Below are 18,090 nucleotides of genomic sequence, written 5' to 3'. Positions count from 1 at the left end.
CAGCTCTAGGCAACCACGGACTACATTCCAGCTCTATTACACATCGTTTTCAATCCCTCAATTATTAGCACAAGTGGTTATGTACTGGGGACTGATCACACGATGCCCCTTCCATCAGACACCCTTTCACCATCATGGGGCTCTTCTGCCATCGGGACAGAACCAGTGCTGCAGTCCCAGGGTGGCTGTGCCCATCATGCCCCTAGGGAGGAGGGGGGTCTGTGGGAACTGGAAGTGAAAGGCCATGCTTGTCGTTTGCTGCACTGGGCAGCCTCGGTCCATGCCAAGCAGAAAGTTCTCATCTTCTCCTCTCTGTTTAGAAACTCATCGCATATGGGCACATCACCGGCAACGCCCCCGACAGTGGAGCTCCTGGGAAGCGGCTGATTGACAGGATCGTTGAAACCATTTGCAATTGTTTTCAGGGCCCTCAGACCGATGAAGGAGTTCAGTTACAAATAATTAAGGTATTTCTGTTTGTTTGCCTGGTCTGGATTTTAAATTAGAAACTGGTCCCCTCTGGGAATTTGGATTTCTGATTTACCATGTGTTAGTTGTCTCAGGTGATGCTGAGCTGGAACAGAAAAATGTAAGCATCGCTTAGATCTTTTGTAAAGTGTCAGAATTTATTAGCGTGGACCAAGACAAGAAGAGTGGAACCAGGTGTGTTTTCAGAGTAAACAGTTCCGCTAATAACAATTTAAATTGCTTGTGAGTTACATCGGCTTGAAGTCCTCTGGTCTTTCCCCTTGAAATTCTGGATTCCCTTCCTGTTGATACTCGATAATTTGCCCTTGTCCTCTTATCCCCCCATTCCATTTCACTGTTTCATTTCTGCTACCAGGAATGGTTTGGCTTGGGGCTTGTCGGAGAACAGGATCAGAATGCGTGTAGCCCACACTCCGCATCTTAAGCCCCGAATGTATAGTATTAGCTTCAGGAGGGACACGCGGCTCTGTTAGCCTCAAAGCTCCCATGAAAATCCACCAGGGAACGGGGAAACTGACCCCCCATCAATACATGTATATTTTGTGATTAATATAAATCAGATCAAGTTGGAGCATTTTCCCTCCTGAGAGGAGTATCTGCATTTTTGGCTTTTTGAAAAGTAAGCTGGTAGAAAGCCCACTTCAACACAGCATAATTACTTCAGATAATTGGGATTTTTTGGATTTAATACTTGTTTTTAAACTCAGAACGATAGTGAATCGTCTCTTGATACTAATAATCCAGTTTAGTTTCCAGAGCTGCCACCTTAAAATTTATCAAACCAAATCAAACATAAACAAAGTCACATCCTGTAGAAAAGTTTGGCTGTGGGAGGACGGGAGGGAGGTGGGTGTTCATGAAGGTAAAGGTTTCGGGTTTTTGTTTTAGGCTCTTCTGACTGCGGTGACGTCCCCGCACATTGAAATTCATGAGGGCACCATTCTACAGACGGTTAGGACATGTTACAATATCTATTTGGCCAGCAAAAATCTCATCAATCAAACTACTGCCAAGGCCACCCTGACTCAGATGCTGAACGTCATTTTCACCCGCATGGAGAACCAAGTGGTGAGTCTGGGGGCAGGACACCGCCCCCCACTGTGAACTGTTTCATATGTGGCCTCGGTGCCTGGCGAAGATTCACTAGCATTTTGAAGTTTATACCTTCTTGTAAAGTTTATACCTCTGAATTCTCTACACTCTGGTTTTTGTTCTTGCTTTTAAAAAGCAGAGAGAATCTAGCATGGGTTTTGAAATTTGCATTCAGAATTTGCCTTGAGTTTGTCAAAGGAATTCATTTCCTGTTTCAAATTTTATCCTTGTGTTTGGAAATTTTTTTGAGCAACAGGCTGGCATATTTTCTATTTCTTATCAAAATTCTGGAACCATTTAGATTGAATCCCTTTTTTTGTTGCCTGCTAGTTACAGGAGGCCAGAGAATTGGAAAAACCAGTCCTGTCGAAACCCCAGTCCCCTGTGATCCAAGCTGCAGCAGGGTCCCCAAAGTTCAATCGCCTGAAGCAGAACCAGGCACACAGCAAACCAACAACTCCTGAAAAGACAGATTTAACCAACGGTGAACATGCCAGGTGTGGTTCTGGAAAAGTAAGCTCAGAGAACGGAGATGTACCTCGAGAAAGAGGCTCTTCGCTATCAGGTATGCCCCCCCACACACATACCCCTGTGCCGTCCCTTTCCAGCTGTGAGAGGGAATCTGTGTCTGAGGGACAGTGAAGGAATCGGGCAACATCTGCAGGGAACGTCTGACTGCAGCTCATCTGACTCTGGTTCTTCCCCTTGACTTTCGCTTTGCTTTTCTCTTACGGCACATAACCGCTCGGCAGGACGTCTGAGGCCCACTGCCGGCTGTGGGGTTTTCCCCAAGGAGGGGCATGTGCCTGGCTGCTGCCTCTTGACATCAGCTTCAGTGCAGTGGGTTCAGTTTGGAGCACTTGTCTCCCTGTAGTTCGTGGTTTGGGTGGTTAGTCATTCAGTGTTTGTCTTATCCTCCCAGAGGGCGACCAGGACCTCATCTGTCATGTATACGAGGATCTCCATGCCTTGCCCCCTGAGCGACAAGGAGCGAGAAAGTGGATACATAGATGGACATATATAGTCTGACCGCTTTGTTTTCTCGTTCTATGACCAAGAACATTACTTGTTTTTGTTTGCTTTTTTCAATGAAAGGGATATAAGACCTGACTATAGTCTTAAAGTAAATGAAATTTTGGATTGGGTTGTCATAAAGATTATTCTGAATGTTTGCATCTCTCCGTAGGTAATTTGTATGAACCAGATCCCAAATTTGTATTTTTTTCAGCAATGTACCTTCCCAAGTGCTTCTGTCAAATAATTCTCCACTCCAGCTGGTGGTTTGGCATGAACTACCTGACCTGTCCTTATAATTGATCTCGTGTCTTCTGTCACATTATTGGTAATCATTTCCATTGGTAGCATGTTCCATACTGGAATGCATGGATTTGAGGCAGCTTTTGTTCCTCTGATTTGGCCTTGTAGGAACAGACCAGGTATTGTTGCTGGAATGTTGTACTGTGTCAGTTCACTCAGGGAAGGACAGAAGAGAAAGTTGCCACTAAGAATGGCTGTGTCTCTGGGTAAGCCCAGTTGCCGGCTACCCAGTCCTGCTGTCCTGTGTCTTAGGGAAGGGGCTCACTCCTCGCCCACCCTCTGTGTCTGTCGTCCTCTTTGCCTTCTTAACTCTCAGGACAAGAACGAGGTTTTTACGGTAATCCTTATCAGGCTGTGGTCAGTCAATAAATATTAATATTTAAGCACACTGTAGTAAGTATAGCTGTGCAGATATAAAAGCAAGTCTCTTGAGCTTCATTAAAGTGCTTCCACTACAGCCCATTTTCTACAGGGCAGCCAACGTGATCTCTTAAAAGGATGAATTAGATCACCACCCTCCCCTACTTAAACCCCTGTGGTAGTTTCCCATCCTATTACATTCAGAGTGAAATCTATGCCAGCCCCGCCCCCATGGCTTCCAGGGCCCTGTGTGAGCTGGCCCCTGCCCACCTCTCTGCCCCCTTTTTACACCTCTTTCCCCCTTGTTTGCTACGCAATACACAAGTGGTGTTTCTGGGTCTTGAAAGTCCCATGCTTGCTCTTGGTACCTTTGTACCTCCTGTCCCTTCCCTGCCCCATCTTTATCTTCAGGTCTCTCAGTTCAAACAGATCACCCTCTCTGAAGCTTCTCATCCCTTCTGTCCCATCATCCTCTTTTCTTCAAGCACTTACCACTGCCTGAAATTACTGAGGTAGTGTTTACTTGTTCCCGGCCTGAGACCCACGCCACCCTGTTCACCACTGTATTTCCAGTACCTGGAATGGTGCCCAACACACATGGCACACACTCAGTAAATACACTTTTTTAATAAATTGGAGGGGTGGGACTTGATTTCTAGAGTATAGTTTTGCAGACACATGGTAACTTAAAATTCCACTCTAACAAAGAAAGAATGATTTGCAGTTAGAATGTTGCTGTGGGTTTTGTTGCCTGTACTTGGTGTACCCCGTGAGGTTTCTCCCAACAACGGGAGACCCAGATTGCCTGTGAGACTCATGACAAACCTGCAAATAGCAGGTCAGAATGGAGGTGTGCCGTCACCCTTAAAAAGAGCAAATGGCTTTCATTTCTCAAGATGTGGCTCTAAAGAAAGAACGACTCCTTCAGAAGACGGGGTGAGAAGCCTTGGAAGCCAAGGAGGACGGGCAGCCTGAGAGGCAGATGCTGGAGACAGTGCCCCAGGCTGGGCTCTAGCGCCTCTGCGATAGAGACGACACGTCCAGCTCTCCTACCTTTCCGTCCCGTAATAATCACCATCGCAGAGCTCCCCAATCAGCCAGTCAGGCGCCGTGCTCACTGGGCACTCCACATACATTTTCCTGTTTTAACAAACCGGGACTCCTCCCCACGGCCTTCCTGGGACCATTTGCCTCCCCATGTAGATGGAGACAGTTCACCAACAACCCTGCGCTTCTCCTTCACCTTCGCAGTTTTTCATGCCACGTCGATAAACAAAAGTCAATTTGTCAGCCTGTCCAAGAAGTGGATCATGTGGCTCTTCGTAAACCCGCAAGATGAGCTTTTTGAGCCTAAGGCGTGCTTGCGTGTGTGACTTTTTGGGCACAGCTCCCACCCTTTCCCCAGGGAGCCTCACCCCATTTGTCCATTCACACCACTCCTGGCTGCCCAGCTCTTCTTGTCAGGTTTTTAAAAAAACAACTTAATTGAGATACAGTTCATCTACCAGAAATTGTACTTAAAATGTTACAATTCAGTTCTTTTTTATGTGTTTACAAGAATTGTGCAACCATCACCACAATTAATTTTTGAGCATTTTCATCACACCCAAAAGAAACCCTGTATGTATTAGTAATCACTTCTCATTTTCTTTTTAAGTTCATTTGTAAGATTCTGACTTTTTAACTCCCAACATTAGACATTAGCATTTTCACATTTATATAGCTAATATATAGCTCTTGCAGGTACACAATTGCCTGTGTATTTATGGATTTCTTAGTTCACTTTCTCGCATCTCATTCTTTAAGGGAAAAATAACCCAACTCTTATGTACTATAAAGTAGAGAGCATTTCTCATCCCACAGCCGTTATGGATGTTCTGATCAGACAGCCTAGGTTCAGATCATGAGTCCACGACTTAGGAGCTCTGTGGCATTTAACCTCTCTGGGTCTCAGTTTTCTCATCTGTAAAATGAGACTACAACCAGTACCTGTCATACAGGTTTGTGAGAATTAAATGAGAGCAATGTCTGGCACTTAGAGCTACATAAGGGTTTGCTGTTACTATCTTTCTACTAAGTTTGACCTTAAAAAATGAGTTAAAGAAAAATAGCATATATTTCTGATGGATCTAATGTGAAGATGGCGGGAACAGTGCAGTGGGATCACGCGAGCCTGTTTTCCGTGCTAAATAAATAAATAGCAGTGGTGGGTTGAGTGCTCAATGGAAATGACAATACTTTGTGCTGACCTCCAGGAGCTTGTGGACCAAGCACAGAACTCATAAAAATAGTGGCTTGATTGAAAATCCTCATTAAGGAAGAATTGAAAGGGTTAGTTTGGTTTTGTTTATTTAACATGATGGCCTTTTTGGTCAATGTGATGATGTTTTCATAAATCACTCATGTTTCCTTCTAAAAGTCTAGTCAATGGCTGGTTATGAGTTCTCACAGAACTAGTGTTCTATGAAACCAAATAGTGCCGAACCTCTTCCACGTAAACAGTTAACATTTTACGGAGTAATTCCATTTAAAGTGTAAGTCCTCAACTGTCGCGTTAGAAGTCTCATGCTAAGTTTTGGGTTTACAGTGTGGGGAAAGTGAGTCAGCAGAAGGCAGTCACTTACCAAGGCTCAGTGGTCCCCAAGGTGAAGACACAAGAGAAGCCTCCATCTTTGGTTCTGCCAAGAACTGTAGCTAGATAAAATTCATTTCCTGCCTCCAACTTGGGGTGGGTCGGGAGGGCCCTGGGACTTGGAGCGACTGTGACTTAGAAAGGAAGAGTGTGTAAGTCAGGGTTTAGTGTTCCACAAAAGGAAACTTGAAATCATAGCAGATGCTGCCTGGGAGTTTCCAGATTTCATGGGACGTGTCTTCTGTTGGCACAATCAGATTTGGCTTTGGGATCACTTATTTGCACCCTTTGCCTTCTGAAACACGAGTCTAGAGAACATTGATGAAATCTCCTCCTACTTCTTCTGTTTTTCCCCCGGAAATACCCACATGTATGTGTTTGTGTTTGTGTATTTGGATGTGTGTGTAGGAACGGACGATGGAGCCCAGGAGGTGGTGAAGGAGATCTTAGAAGATGTGGTCACATCCGTCGTTAAAGGTAAGAACTAAGAAGCCAGCCTTTCCTTCTACCCCATTCCTCCAAAAAAGTCCTCAGCCAGATGTTTTAGCGGCAGGGCGCCCCACCCCCATGGAAACTGAGTCTGACCGTGTCTGCTCATCTTTCACACGTAATTCAAAAATTACTTGTGTGTTGTGATTGATTTTATTCTCATTCAGGTTGGGTTCAAGCAGCACAGTCTGGCGGTGTTAGGGATGGGTGCTCCACATGGAGACACTTCGTGTAGATCCAGGTTTTTCCAGGAGTGGGCTGTGAGCCCCGAGGCGGTATCCACTGCGGCCGAGTTTTCATGGCTAGTCATTGACGTGGTGCGGGGAGAATCCCTGTGTCAGCAGGTATCAGATGCACTGGGAAGCTAGTTCATTTTGTTAGATTTCATTCATACTTCCCTCAGTTTCATAGTGTGGTTTCGGTGGAATTAGACTTGTATAGCGCAGAATAACTACTGGGTGGTTTTTTCTCTGTTTATGCCCAGAATCTCAATGGCTGTAGGTCACTGGCTACACATTGAACACTCAGTTCCAGTGCCAGTGAACCATTAACGGGTTGAGAAATCAATAATTTAGTGGATTGCAATCAGCGTTTTTTAAATGAAAGAGAATGAAACGGAAGTAGAATACAAGCTGAATGCATTGCATAAAGTGATGTTAATTAAGCATTGTTTCATGAAACATGCATTTCAGTTACATGTACACATGATTTTAAAAATGTATGTCTTACTGAAGGTCATGGTCAAAGAAATTGGACCACTGCTTTAAGCCCTATACTTTTGTTAACTTAGGGTACCACCAAGCTATATACACAGATTTCATTATTTATTTAACTCCTTTTAGAAATGTCTTTAAAATAGAATAATTTTATTTCCTACCCTTAGATTTTTTTTCTGAGACCAATACAGGAAGTCCTCACATAATGTACATTTGTCTGTGTTGTTCACTGCTGTATCTCCCAGCCCCTGTCACAGAGTTTGGCATATAACAGGCCCTTGATAAATATTTGTCAAATGAATACATGCTTTGTAAAACCATTATTGAAGATTGTGCTTATAAAGTTGTTTGGTGTCCCTTATACATGTAAAGATCCACATGGCAAATACCTCAGAGTTCAGCTCTTCTGCTAGTGATCAGATGTGCTGTCTGTCATTACATGATGAAATCCATTTAATTCTTTGTCTTTCCATTTTTCACATGGCTGCCAGGAAGCTCAGGTCTACATTTGCTTTTTTTTCTGTGACTGAGGTTTTCTGTAACAACTGTCACACCCTGTCATTTATGTGGCTCTTTTTCTCTAACCCCTATGTTAATAGCCCTTAAATAAATAATAAAATTTAAAAAAACCAGCAACTGTACTTTTCATGTTTGGCTGCTTCTGTCTTTTTCAGAAGGGGATGGGGTGGGCAGGGCTGCTGTATTGCACAATTCTGGAGGCACCATTGACAGGGCCTGCAGTGTGAGCCAAGCCTCCCCGGCAGTGGGGCCAGGGCTAACAGACACCTGGAAAGCCTAAGCACCACTTTGGCCAAGCCTTTTCCAGTATTATGTCAGTCACGGGGTAGCGGTGCGGGGAAAGGGGAAAAAGTACCTGGAGGGTTAGGTGAGTAACTTCTTCCTGGTGTCAGTCTGCCTTTCAGTATAAGCACTAATCTGGGAATGCTTTTTGCACTTGTGTTTAAAGAAGCGGCACAAAAGCATGGTCTGACAGAACCCGAGAGGGTTCTGGGCGAGCTGGAGTGCCAGGGACGTGTTGTTTCGCCAGCAGTTGATGAAAACTCACAGACCAATGGGATAGCAGACGACAGGCAGTCCTTGTCATCCGCGGATAATCTGGTATGTCCATCATCCTTTTATACAGACTCCTTTCGATTTGTTACCTGTGTTTAGAAGATGCACATTTACTCTCTATCAGAAGAAGCACCTGAAAACCAGCAAGCCTGTTCAGCTGTTAGTCACACAGTCCTAGGCTGATAGTAGGTTCCGTGCTTGGAACATGCTGATGTCAGTCGTCCATAGCATTGTTATTAAACCCTGTTTATGAAGATTTTTAAAACTTAACATTTCCTGCCCATTTTTCTTCTCTCTCAAAATAATATACATTCATGATAGAAAACCTAGAAAATACAGAGAAGGAAAAAACAGGGGAATGAAAGTCATCCATAATCCCATAACCCAGAGACAACCCTTGTTAACATTTTATTTATATCCTTTTAAGCCTTTCTCCCCCTCACATATGTTTTTCCCACTTAAATAGAATAACATAATGTACATGCTGTTTTGTAAACCTGCTTTTTAAGCTTAATATATGTTGTGAACATTTTTTTCAGGCCCATAGGTATTTTTTGTAAATAGCTTTCTTGTTCTCTTGAACATATTACATATATAAACATTCAAAAGAGGAAGTAACACAACATTCACAACCCACTTGAACTCTGTACCTTTTCACCAGTGTTTCTCAACCTTTTTCATTATCCCCCCTTCAAGGAGCCTTTTTAGATATTTCATTTTCCTAATCACCACCCACCCTTTGTGAAATTTTAAAGCTACTGATAAACTAGATGTCTGTTTATATACTGCATGTGCATTTGTGTTTTATACATGAAAGGAATAAGATTTTTTTCGCACTCCCTGCCCCCCCCGCCCCAAGGACCAATTTTTGCCCCTGTCTTCATGCGCTCAGCCTGCTGTAACAGAATCCCATAGACTGGGGGGCTTATAAACAACAGACATTTATTACACTTCTGGAGGCTGGAAGTCCAACATCAAGGCACCAACAGTTTGGTTTCTGGTGAGGGTCAGCTTCCTGGTTCGGAGACAGACGTCTTTTCACTGTGTGCTCACGTGACAGAAGGGGTGAGGGAGCTCTCAGGGCCTGTTTTTATAAGAACACTAATCCCATTCATCAGGGCTCCACCCTCATGACTTAATCGCCTCCCAGAGCTCCCACCTCCAAATACCATCACATTGGGGGGTTAGGTTTCACCATACCGATCTTGGGGGACACAAACATTCAGTCTGCAGCACCCCCCCTTGGGTTTATCTTACCCCCGTTAAGGATGCACATGGGGGTGTACTTAAATCCATACAAGGGACTCGTGTCCTATACGAGGCTAACTTGCTTTGTTCGTTCAGCGCTATCTCATGGACATCTTTCCACATCAGTACATGCAGATATAACTCATTTTTTTAATGGCCATGTCAAATTCAATCCTATGGATTACTGGAATCTGTTTAGCCAGTTCCCTACTAGGCTTTTAGGTTATTTCAGTTTTATCACAGGAAACAAAAGTTCTGTAATGAACATCCTTATAGATAAATCTTGTGCACAGCCTTAATTCTTTCTTCAGGATAGGCCCCTGCAAGTGGTATTGCTGGGTCAAGAGTTGGAAGCTTTAAGGCTTCTGATCCTTAACCTCAAATTAGCCTGCTGGGAAGGTAATACTTGAATCTCTGCCCACCTGTAGGCTGTCAGTTCTCGTTTTCCCATTCCCTCATTAAAACCGGGCAGTAGCATTCATTCAGGTCTTTGCTGGTCTGATACGCGAAAGATCCTGCCTTCATGATTAGCTATAGGTTATTTAGGTTTATTTGTCATTTGCATTTCTTGGTGAATTGCTGATTGGTGTTTTTTTCAGTTTGGGGTTTTTGTTGTTGTTGTTGTTGTTTTGCCTCTTTTTCATTTGGGGGGAGGGCTTCCATTATTTCCTTACAAGAATTTTTGTATGTTGAGGATTAATCCTTGTCATATGTTACAAATACTTATTTTTTATCTTTAAACGTAGCTTACTTATTTAACGAAGTTTATTTTAAAACACCTCTCATTTTTTCCCCATTTGTATCCTGTAAAACTATTCTTAGAAGTACCTTTTTGCCCAAGCTACTATAAATAATTTCCTATATTTGTTCTACTTTTTCTTTGGTTTAATGTTTGCCTATTTATCATCTTAAACTCTCCATACCTACTTTTTGAAGGACGAGGAACAAGGTTTCGGAGTTGCCTTACTGACTCCCCCATCGCTCCTATTTTGCCATGTTCTCCCCTCTTCCACAACCCTCACTTCCCCATTGAATAAGTAAAGAATTTACATTTCCGTGATATAATTAAATTTCTTGTTTTTGAAAAGAGTTATCCCTTTGATTTTCTCTTATTTCTTCCTAATTTTAGGAATCAGACGCACAAGGACATCACGTGGCCGCCAGGTTCTCTCACATTCTCCAGAAGGATGCCTTCCTTGTGTTTCGCTCCCTTTGCAAGTTGTCCATGAAACCCCTTGGTGAAGGCCCCCCAGATCCAAAGTAAGCAGATAGCAGTTCCTGGCCAGCTATAGCCAGGATGATCCAGGGCGGTCTTGGGACTTCAAGGAGCCCCAGTGTCTTGGTCCCTGGTTGGTGTGAGTGCAGGCATTTGCTCAGGATGGTTATACAGCTTTTCAAACTCATGGTTTTTTGCCTGTTTTTCATTTGGGGGGAAGATTTCCAGACTTCCTTAATGAACTATAAGAACTTATAATATGTTGAGGATATTCATTCTTTCATAATGAATTGTCTCTGTGTCCCCACCAACCAGGATTTTGCCCAGTTATGCTTTCCGTGGTTTATATACTAAAATAATGATTACATTAAACATGCACCCTCTTTTTGCTAATAGATTTATTTAATCTACTGATGGGGGCGGGGCAGGATGAGCAAACCTCAGTTCCCTGCTCTGGTTGGGACCCTCTGCTTCATGGATACAGATTTAAGCCCCAGATTCAACCCAGAGAAGCCAGATCTTTCTTTGTAGTGAGGGAACTACCACCAGGACGGCAGTGCTGGGGAGTCAAAGCGGAGGCTCTGGAGCCGAGGGACCTGCGCTCAGTCCTGGTCCCTCCGCTTGAGACCAGCTCCATGCTGTAGGAGTTACCTGAAACGTGGGAATGTGGGCAATCACCTTACAGGATCCATTAAGTAAAATAATGCAGTGATGTCCCCAGCCTGGGGCCTTGCACTTTGTAAGAGTTTTATAGTCACTATTATTACCATCATTATTAGTCATTAATTATAACCCTCAACTCTTCTGTTGAGAATCCGATAACCATTCGGGAAGTGGCTTATGGAAATTTCCCGTTTCTTACCATCCCTGTGAGCAGGGTGGGGGCCTGAAGCAGGGGGATAAAGAGCGCCATCTCCATTGTCTGAAGGCAGAGTGGGACAGATGTCTCAGTCTCCCACGAATGGTGTGACGTAATTGTTCTGTCAGGTTAGTCGCAGGACCCGCTCTCCAGGGCCAGTTGACGTGTCTTTTGCTCCTGCTGTATGTGTTCCCTACTTCATGGAGGGCAGAGACGAGGCGAATAGGAGCTGGCAGCTGTTGTTCTCACAGGGCCTGCAGGTTCCAAGAGGACCCACCTCATGCCATCTGCCCTCGTGCTCTTGACATTTGGGTGCTGTTGCTAATCTACTCGTTGGCCCCTCGCAACATTCACACTGGTAGAGAGAGGAGCGAGGCCTGCTCTAGAGACGTGCTTTTTCAATCTTATCTTTCAGCCCCACCGTCGTTTTTCGTTTTCTTTGCCAGGTCCCACGAGCTGCGCTCCAAGGTGGTCTCCCTGCAGCTGCTGCTGTCTGTGCTGCAGAATGCTGGCCCGGTCTTCCGGACTCATGAGATGTTTATCAATGCGATCAAGCAGTACCTCTGCGTGGCCTTGTCCAAGAACGGCGTCTCCTCAGTGCCGGATGTCTTTGAGCTCTCTCTGGCCATTTTTCTCACTCTTCTCTCAAACTTTAAGATGCACTTGAAAATGCAGATAGAGGTACGGACTCCAAATTGATTTCTTTTGAATTTCAATGCCGTCTGTGCCAGATGCGCTAACTGCTGGTGACAGAGTCACCAGGAACTCCACTTAACACATTAACACAGTCTACTGGCTGCCACCCCAAAGAACTTTTTGCATGAGTGAGAGAAGAATACCTCGTCATAAAATGTTGTTGCCCCCAGTTCTTATATGCTTTTCATTCTAACCAAAGCTTTAAATCACACAGTTTGTGTGGTAAGCTCAGCCCTCCCCCCACCCCCACGTTTGTTTAGTTTGTAAATTGTTCGAAATAACTTGAATTAGTTGCCAAGTTGAAAAATCAGATTCTACATGAAAATCCAGATTTCTGGTTTCTCTCCAAAAATCACGACACTGGCCCTGCATTTCCACATGGAAGCTCTTGGCAGTTACCCAGGAGCAGCTGCTCCCTCCGACTAGGGCCCGTGTTCTCTAGTTCACTGTTCACGGTGTCCCTACCCTACCAGCTGTTCCCACACAGCAAGGGTTCTGAGGCGATTCCACAGCGCATGTGCCCCACTCTTTTCCTTCTGCCCAGGCTCCTGCACTCCTAGGATCTCCTGTCCTCGAAAGCCTTTGGGGTTTTGAGCCCTAATTTAAACTAGTAATTGGTGTCCTCCTTTGTCTTCACGTCATATAGGTCTTTTTCAAAGAGATTTTCCTGAACATTTTAGAAACATCAACAAGTTCTTTCGAGCACCGGTGGATGGTCATTCAGACTCTGACAAGGATCTGTGCAGGTATTTCCACCCTGAGGACGTTCATCCCTTTGCCATACCCAGAAACGCTCTAGATGCTTTCATTTTCCCAAGTCCAGATGGAGACCTTTAACTCCTCCTTTTAGCGTTTTAGCGAAGTGCTGGGAAAATCATTACCTGATAGGCTGCTGCTAACCTAACGACTAGTCCCGCCCACCTCTCCTCCTTTAGAGGATGACCAACTCCGTCTGGTTTGCCCTGGACATTTGGGTTTTAGCATTGAAAGTCACACGTCCTGGAAAACCGGGACACTTGGCACCCCACCTATGAGCTGAATGTGCTCTGTTAGTCACAGGGTCCAAGGTATGGGTGCTGCCAGCCCTTGACTGGGGCCTGAGGTCAATTTGGATGTGCCTTACACCATACAATTGTGTGGCTGTGCAGCGAGCTTCCCACTTGCCTGTCATTCACACGTCATTTCACAAGAGTGACACAACTTGAAGAGGTGGAGCGGGCAGTTGTTGAGGCAAGTGAGCCTGGAGAGGTGGAATGAGCTGCCTGAGGTTTCAGTGTGCGAGGCCTGGAGAGGGCCTCCCCGCTTGCTACTGTAGTGCTTCCGACATCATTTCTTGGGTGAGCTGTATCCTCCCGAGTTGGTAGTTCCCTGGAGCATTTTTTGACAAAGGAATCTCGTTTAATAAGAAAACATAACTGCTATTGATGTTCAATCAGAATTTCTAATGTCTGTGTGTTATTTTCCAAGATGCCCAGTGTGTTGTAGATATTTATGTCAACTACGACTGTGATTTAAATGCTGCTAATATTTTTGAGCGCCTCGTAAATGACTTATCCAAAATCGCTCAGGGAAGAAGTGGGCACGAGCTGGGAATGACACCTCTGCAGGTAAAAATAATAAGAACACTCATGTATATTTAAAGTTCATTCATTTCGATAAACATCAAGTGCCACCATGTCCCAGGCACTGTCCTTGCTGCTGGGGATACAAGCAGTGAAAAAACACAAACACATGCACATACGTGCACACAGTTACGACACAAGCAGACATGAAGAAGTACGCTGCAGAGAAGAATAAAGCAGGGACGATAGAGAAGGCGTGCTGGAGGTGGGGGTGTTGTCATTTTTAATGGTGTCATCAGGGTAGTCTCCCTGAGAAGATGACGTTTGTGCTGAGACCTGTAAGCAGGTTTGTGCTCAGTCACCTTGCCAAAGATCACCTGTGCAAACAGGCTCCCGGCCTCCAGGAAAGGCAGAGGAGACTGTGTCTTATTAGCCTGCCTCATTATTAGAGCGCGTACAAAGACTAAGCTCCTTAACCTGAAGTATCTGAATGAACTGGCCAGGAGGTCTGTGAGCTGCCTGGAGTTAATGTGTAGAATTTTGGTATATGGGCATTTTTCCTGGAAGAAGGTCCAGACTGTCACTAGATTTACAGAGAGATCTGTGCCACCATAGATGCTGTTTTGAGCTTAAAATAGTTGCTTTTCTTTTTTTTAGATTACCTGCAATTCACATTCAATTTTTTATTTAAGAAGTGCTACTTTTAAAAAATTCTGTATTTTTAATGTAGAGTGAGCTTTAAAGTAGAATGCATTTGTGGGTGTTTGGGGGGATAAGAATGGTCCAAGATCAGTCATTTGCTGCAAAATACAAGATCCTTTTGTCTTTTCGCAGGATCATTGGTTAAGACCCTGTTTATTAAAAAATATATATATTTTAAGTGTTTTTTTCAAATTATGCAAACAATGAATGGGAACTTCCTTTTAAAAATTCAGATAACACTTCATTTTAGAAAAGCACACATGCTGTATTTTTACTGCTAGAGTGTTTGTAATGAACAGCTTTAGAGATTTTCAGGGTTTTTGCGATGAGCCCTTAATACTTGTCTCACCTGTAAACTTTTCCTTGGGTTTTATGCTCTGAACATCAGTGATCGTCTCGTATCCTCACAGGATTCCCTAGGAGCCCTGTAGATGTCTGCACTGAATTTACCTGCTAAATCTCTGTGCCTTGCCTCTTTTGTCCTTTAGGAGCTCAGTCTGAGGAAAAAAGGCCTGGAGTGCCTCGTGTCCATTCTCAAGTGCATGGTGGAGTGGAGCAAAGACCTGTATGTGAATCCCAACCACCAGACTAGCCTCGGTGAGAAAGCATTGCTGCCACCGCTGCCTCCACTCACAGCAGGTTACTTCCGGCTATGGGGAAAAGTTGTCTTGGTATAGAGTTGTCATAGAATTAGCGAAACACTTCAGTTAGCTAAATGCCTGTAGTTGTGTAAAGGTTCTGCTTTTTAATCCATCTGGAATTGGGGGAGGGGAATAGTATGAGCTGTGCTTGAACTTCATATTTCCAAATGGAGAGCCAGTCGTTCTGACATTTTTTCACTAGTCTCTCCATCCCTCACTGATTTGCAGCACCACCTTTATGCTATACCAGATTCTCCTGTGTGCCTAAGCCTGTTTCTGAACTTTCTATTCTGTTCTACGCATTCGGCTGTACTTGCACCTACAAGTGTCTTGACTGGTTTTGCCCTTTTCTACTTTCATGTGACTTTTAGAATTAGCTTATCAAGTTCTCCAAAGCAGTGAGTTTTTAAGTAAGTTTTCATGCTTGTGATCCTGACAATACAAACTATTGTTGTAGGTCTGGGAAAGGGAATTGCAGAGCCAGACCTGAGCTCAGCCGGTCTGGGTCCCATCTGCTGATTCGGTTTCCTTTGCCTTGATAATCATTGCAGGTCAGGAGAGGCCCACGGATCAGGAAATGGGGGATGGGAAAGGCCTTGACATGGCGAGACGGAGCAGCGTGACGTCCATGGAGTCCACGGTGTCCTCGGGGACGCAGACAACTGTGCAGGATGATCCGGAGCAGTTCGAGGTCATCAAGCAACAAAAGGAGATCATTGAACATGGCATCGAGCTGTGAGTGTGGTTGCTACTCTAGCTGAAAATCTCAGGGCCTCTGACAAAGCCACGTCTTCTCAGGGAACCTGGGACTGACTCCTCCAGGGGAAATGCCTGTTACGAAAGGCCAGCGCTGGCACTTGCAGCTGAGCTGATTGAGCCGGGCAGAGTGAGTGAGTTGTGTGTGCTGGAGAGAAAGAGAAATTTAGTAGCTCTACGTGGCTGATACCTGGTCTTCTTTTTTTTGGTTTCTAATGACAAAAATTAAACCAATTTTAAAAATACAGAAAAGTATAAAGTGAGAATGTTAAAATTGCTCATACAATTGCTACCTAGAAACCACCACTGGTAACATTTTTTTTTACAACTATTAAGAAAAATTTCAACATACAGAAAAATTAACATTTGCCATATTGGTATTATCTGTGTGTGTGTTTTTTTTCTGAACCATGTGAAAGTGGTTTGTAGCTATCATAATACTTCAGCCCTACATCTTTGAAACATAAGCACATTCTCCCATATAACCATACCATTATCATTATAATCATTGGTAAATCTTAATGTTTTATTTATAGTCTTTTACACACAAAAATACACACACAATCTCATATCCTGTCCAACTTTTGAATGATTGAAGTGCTGATCTCTTTATTTCCACTCTCACACCCCTGCATCCCTTCAGTCTCTTCCCCCACAGCAGCTAAAGTAATCTTTTAAATGCTTATATCAGGTCTTAAAACTCTCCATCCCAGTTTGCCATTTTCCATCACAGCCTGATCCCGCCTCTGGCCCCCTCAGTGACTTCATCTCCTGCCAGTACCCCTAAGTCACATGATGTATTTTAGTTCTTCGAACACTTCAAGCTGGTTTTGCTATCATGCCCCCCTGATTGGAATACTCTTGGGTCTTTTTCATCCTTCAAGTGTGGCAAAACATGTCTTCCTCAAAGAGGCCTTCTGTAACCATCCTGTCTGAACAGGTCCCAAGTTATTCTCTGCTCTTGCACCCTATTCATGCCCTTCTTTCACAGCCCTTGCCACAGTTTATGCTCATATACGAATGTCATTCTCCAATGCATGGCGTGGTAAATGTCAAGTTTAATTTATACAGTAGTTGAAAGTTTGCCTGCCTTTAACAGGAAATACAAAATTGGACTGTTACAGTAGCTCTTACGGACATCAGAGATCCAGGCTACTTTTATCTTTCTGCTTCACCATCCTTAGCACAGTTTTATCTTCATTGTTGCTTCATGGTTTAAGATGACTACTGGAGCACCAGCCATCAAAGTTTTGCTCCAAAAGACGCATCAGAGCTGATGGTCCGGCTAGGTCCTATTTTGGGGGAAACATGGTATATCACATGGATGTACTTTGTTTAAGGGAGGCAGGAAAATGTAGTTTTTATTCCAGGTAGTTGTGTGCCCAGCTAACCATCTAGGGTTTCATTAGTGTTGGAGAAAGGGAGGGTGGCTATTGGGTGACAACCAGCAGACTTGGCTACAGCTAGGTCAGAAATTGAAGGTGGAATTCAGAAAAGCTACCAAGACGCACAGGACCTTCCTGGCTGACACATGATGACATGATCATGGTATTATTGTGACTTGCCTCAAATGCCAGCTGTTTCTGTCCTTTCAATTTTGAAATAAGCAACCCGTGTGCCATCTCTTCTTGAAACAGGTTCAACAAGAAACCCAAGAGAGGGATCCAGTTTCTCCAGGAGCAGGGCATGCTGGGAACGTCAGTTGAAGAGATTGCCCAATTCCTGCACCAGGAGGAGCGCCTTGATTCTGTAAGACTGGGGGTCGGGCCTCGATTCTGTGAGACTGGGGATCGGGCCCTTCTGAGACCTTACCGGCTTTTAACCTAGAGATGGCCCGACCCTGAGTGCAATATTGCCCACACCCCTGCTTACAGCAGTCCTACTCATCTCTTTGGCCAGTGTTGCAAGAAACTCTTTGTAGGGAATGAACTAGCCTCCTGACAGGTGGTTGTGTATTTAGTGGGACGGTATCAGAGCTAGAAGTGTGCCTTGACTGCTAGAAACTGTTCTGTGGCTACCCACCTGCCACTAACCTCCCTCCTGAGCGTGCCCCATCATTCCTCTGTTTATAAGTCTTGTGCCTCCTCCGCTTCCTTCATGTGTGGCAGGACAGACTGAACCTGGAGTGGTTGGGTGAGTGGACAGGCTCAGGGAGTCTCCTGCTTTCCTAGCAGGTTAGCCTGTTCCAGGTGTATAGAGCCGGGCCATTCTGCCTCCCCCCTTTGACTGAAGTGTCTTTCG

At 44.4% G+C, this 18,090-nt stretch overlaps 1 protein-coding gene across 1 annotated transcript in view; it reads left to right on the top strand.

Annotated features, from left to right (window-relative positions):
* Nucleotides 1-18,090, top strand: part of ARFGEF2 (ARF guanine nucleotide exchange factor 2) — a 79,417-nt gene that overhangs the window by 22,274 nt on the left and 39,053 nt on the right. The window contains exons 4-15 of the mRNA XM_019756154.2: nt 321-467; nt 1,378-1,557; nt 1,912-2,146; nt 6,299-6,367; nt 8,063-8,214; nt 10,547-10,677; nt 11,939-12,173; nt 12,835-12,934; nt 13,656-13,795; nt 14,941-15,049; nt 15,645-15,828; nt 17,487-17,598. Of these exons, the coding sequence (XP_019611713.1) occupies nt 321-467; nt 1,378-1,557; nt 1,912-2,146; nt 6,299-6,367; nt 8,063-8,214; nt 10,547-10,677; nt 11,939-12,173; nt 12,835-12,934; nt 13,656-13,795; nt 14,941-15,049; nt 15,645-15,828; nt 17,487-17,598 (1,794 nt within the window). The remainder of the gene's footprint in view (nt 1-320; nt 468-1,377; nt 1,558-1,911; nt 2,147-6,298; nt 6,368-8,062; nt 8,215-10,546; nt 10,678-11,938; nt 12,174-12,834; nt 12,935-13,655; nt 13,796-14,940; nt 15,050-15,644; nt 15,829-17,486; nt 17,599-18,090) is intronic.

Source organism: Rhinolophus sinicus, linkage group LG13 (genome assembly GCF_036562045.2).
Source record: "Rhinolophus sinicus isolate RSC01 linkage group LG13, ASM3656204v1, whole genome shotgun sequence".
Taxonomy (NCBI): Eukaryota; Metazoa; Chordata; class Mammalia; order Chiroptera; family Rhinolophidae; genus Rhinolophus; species Rhinolophus sinicus.
Note: the sequence above shows the minus strand (reverse complement) of the source record. Positions and strands in the feature narration are given on the sequence as shown.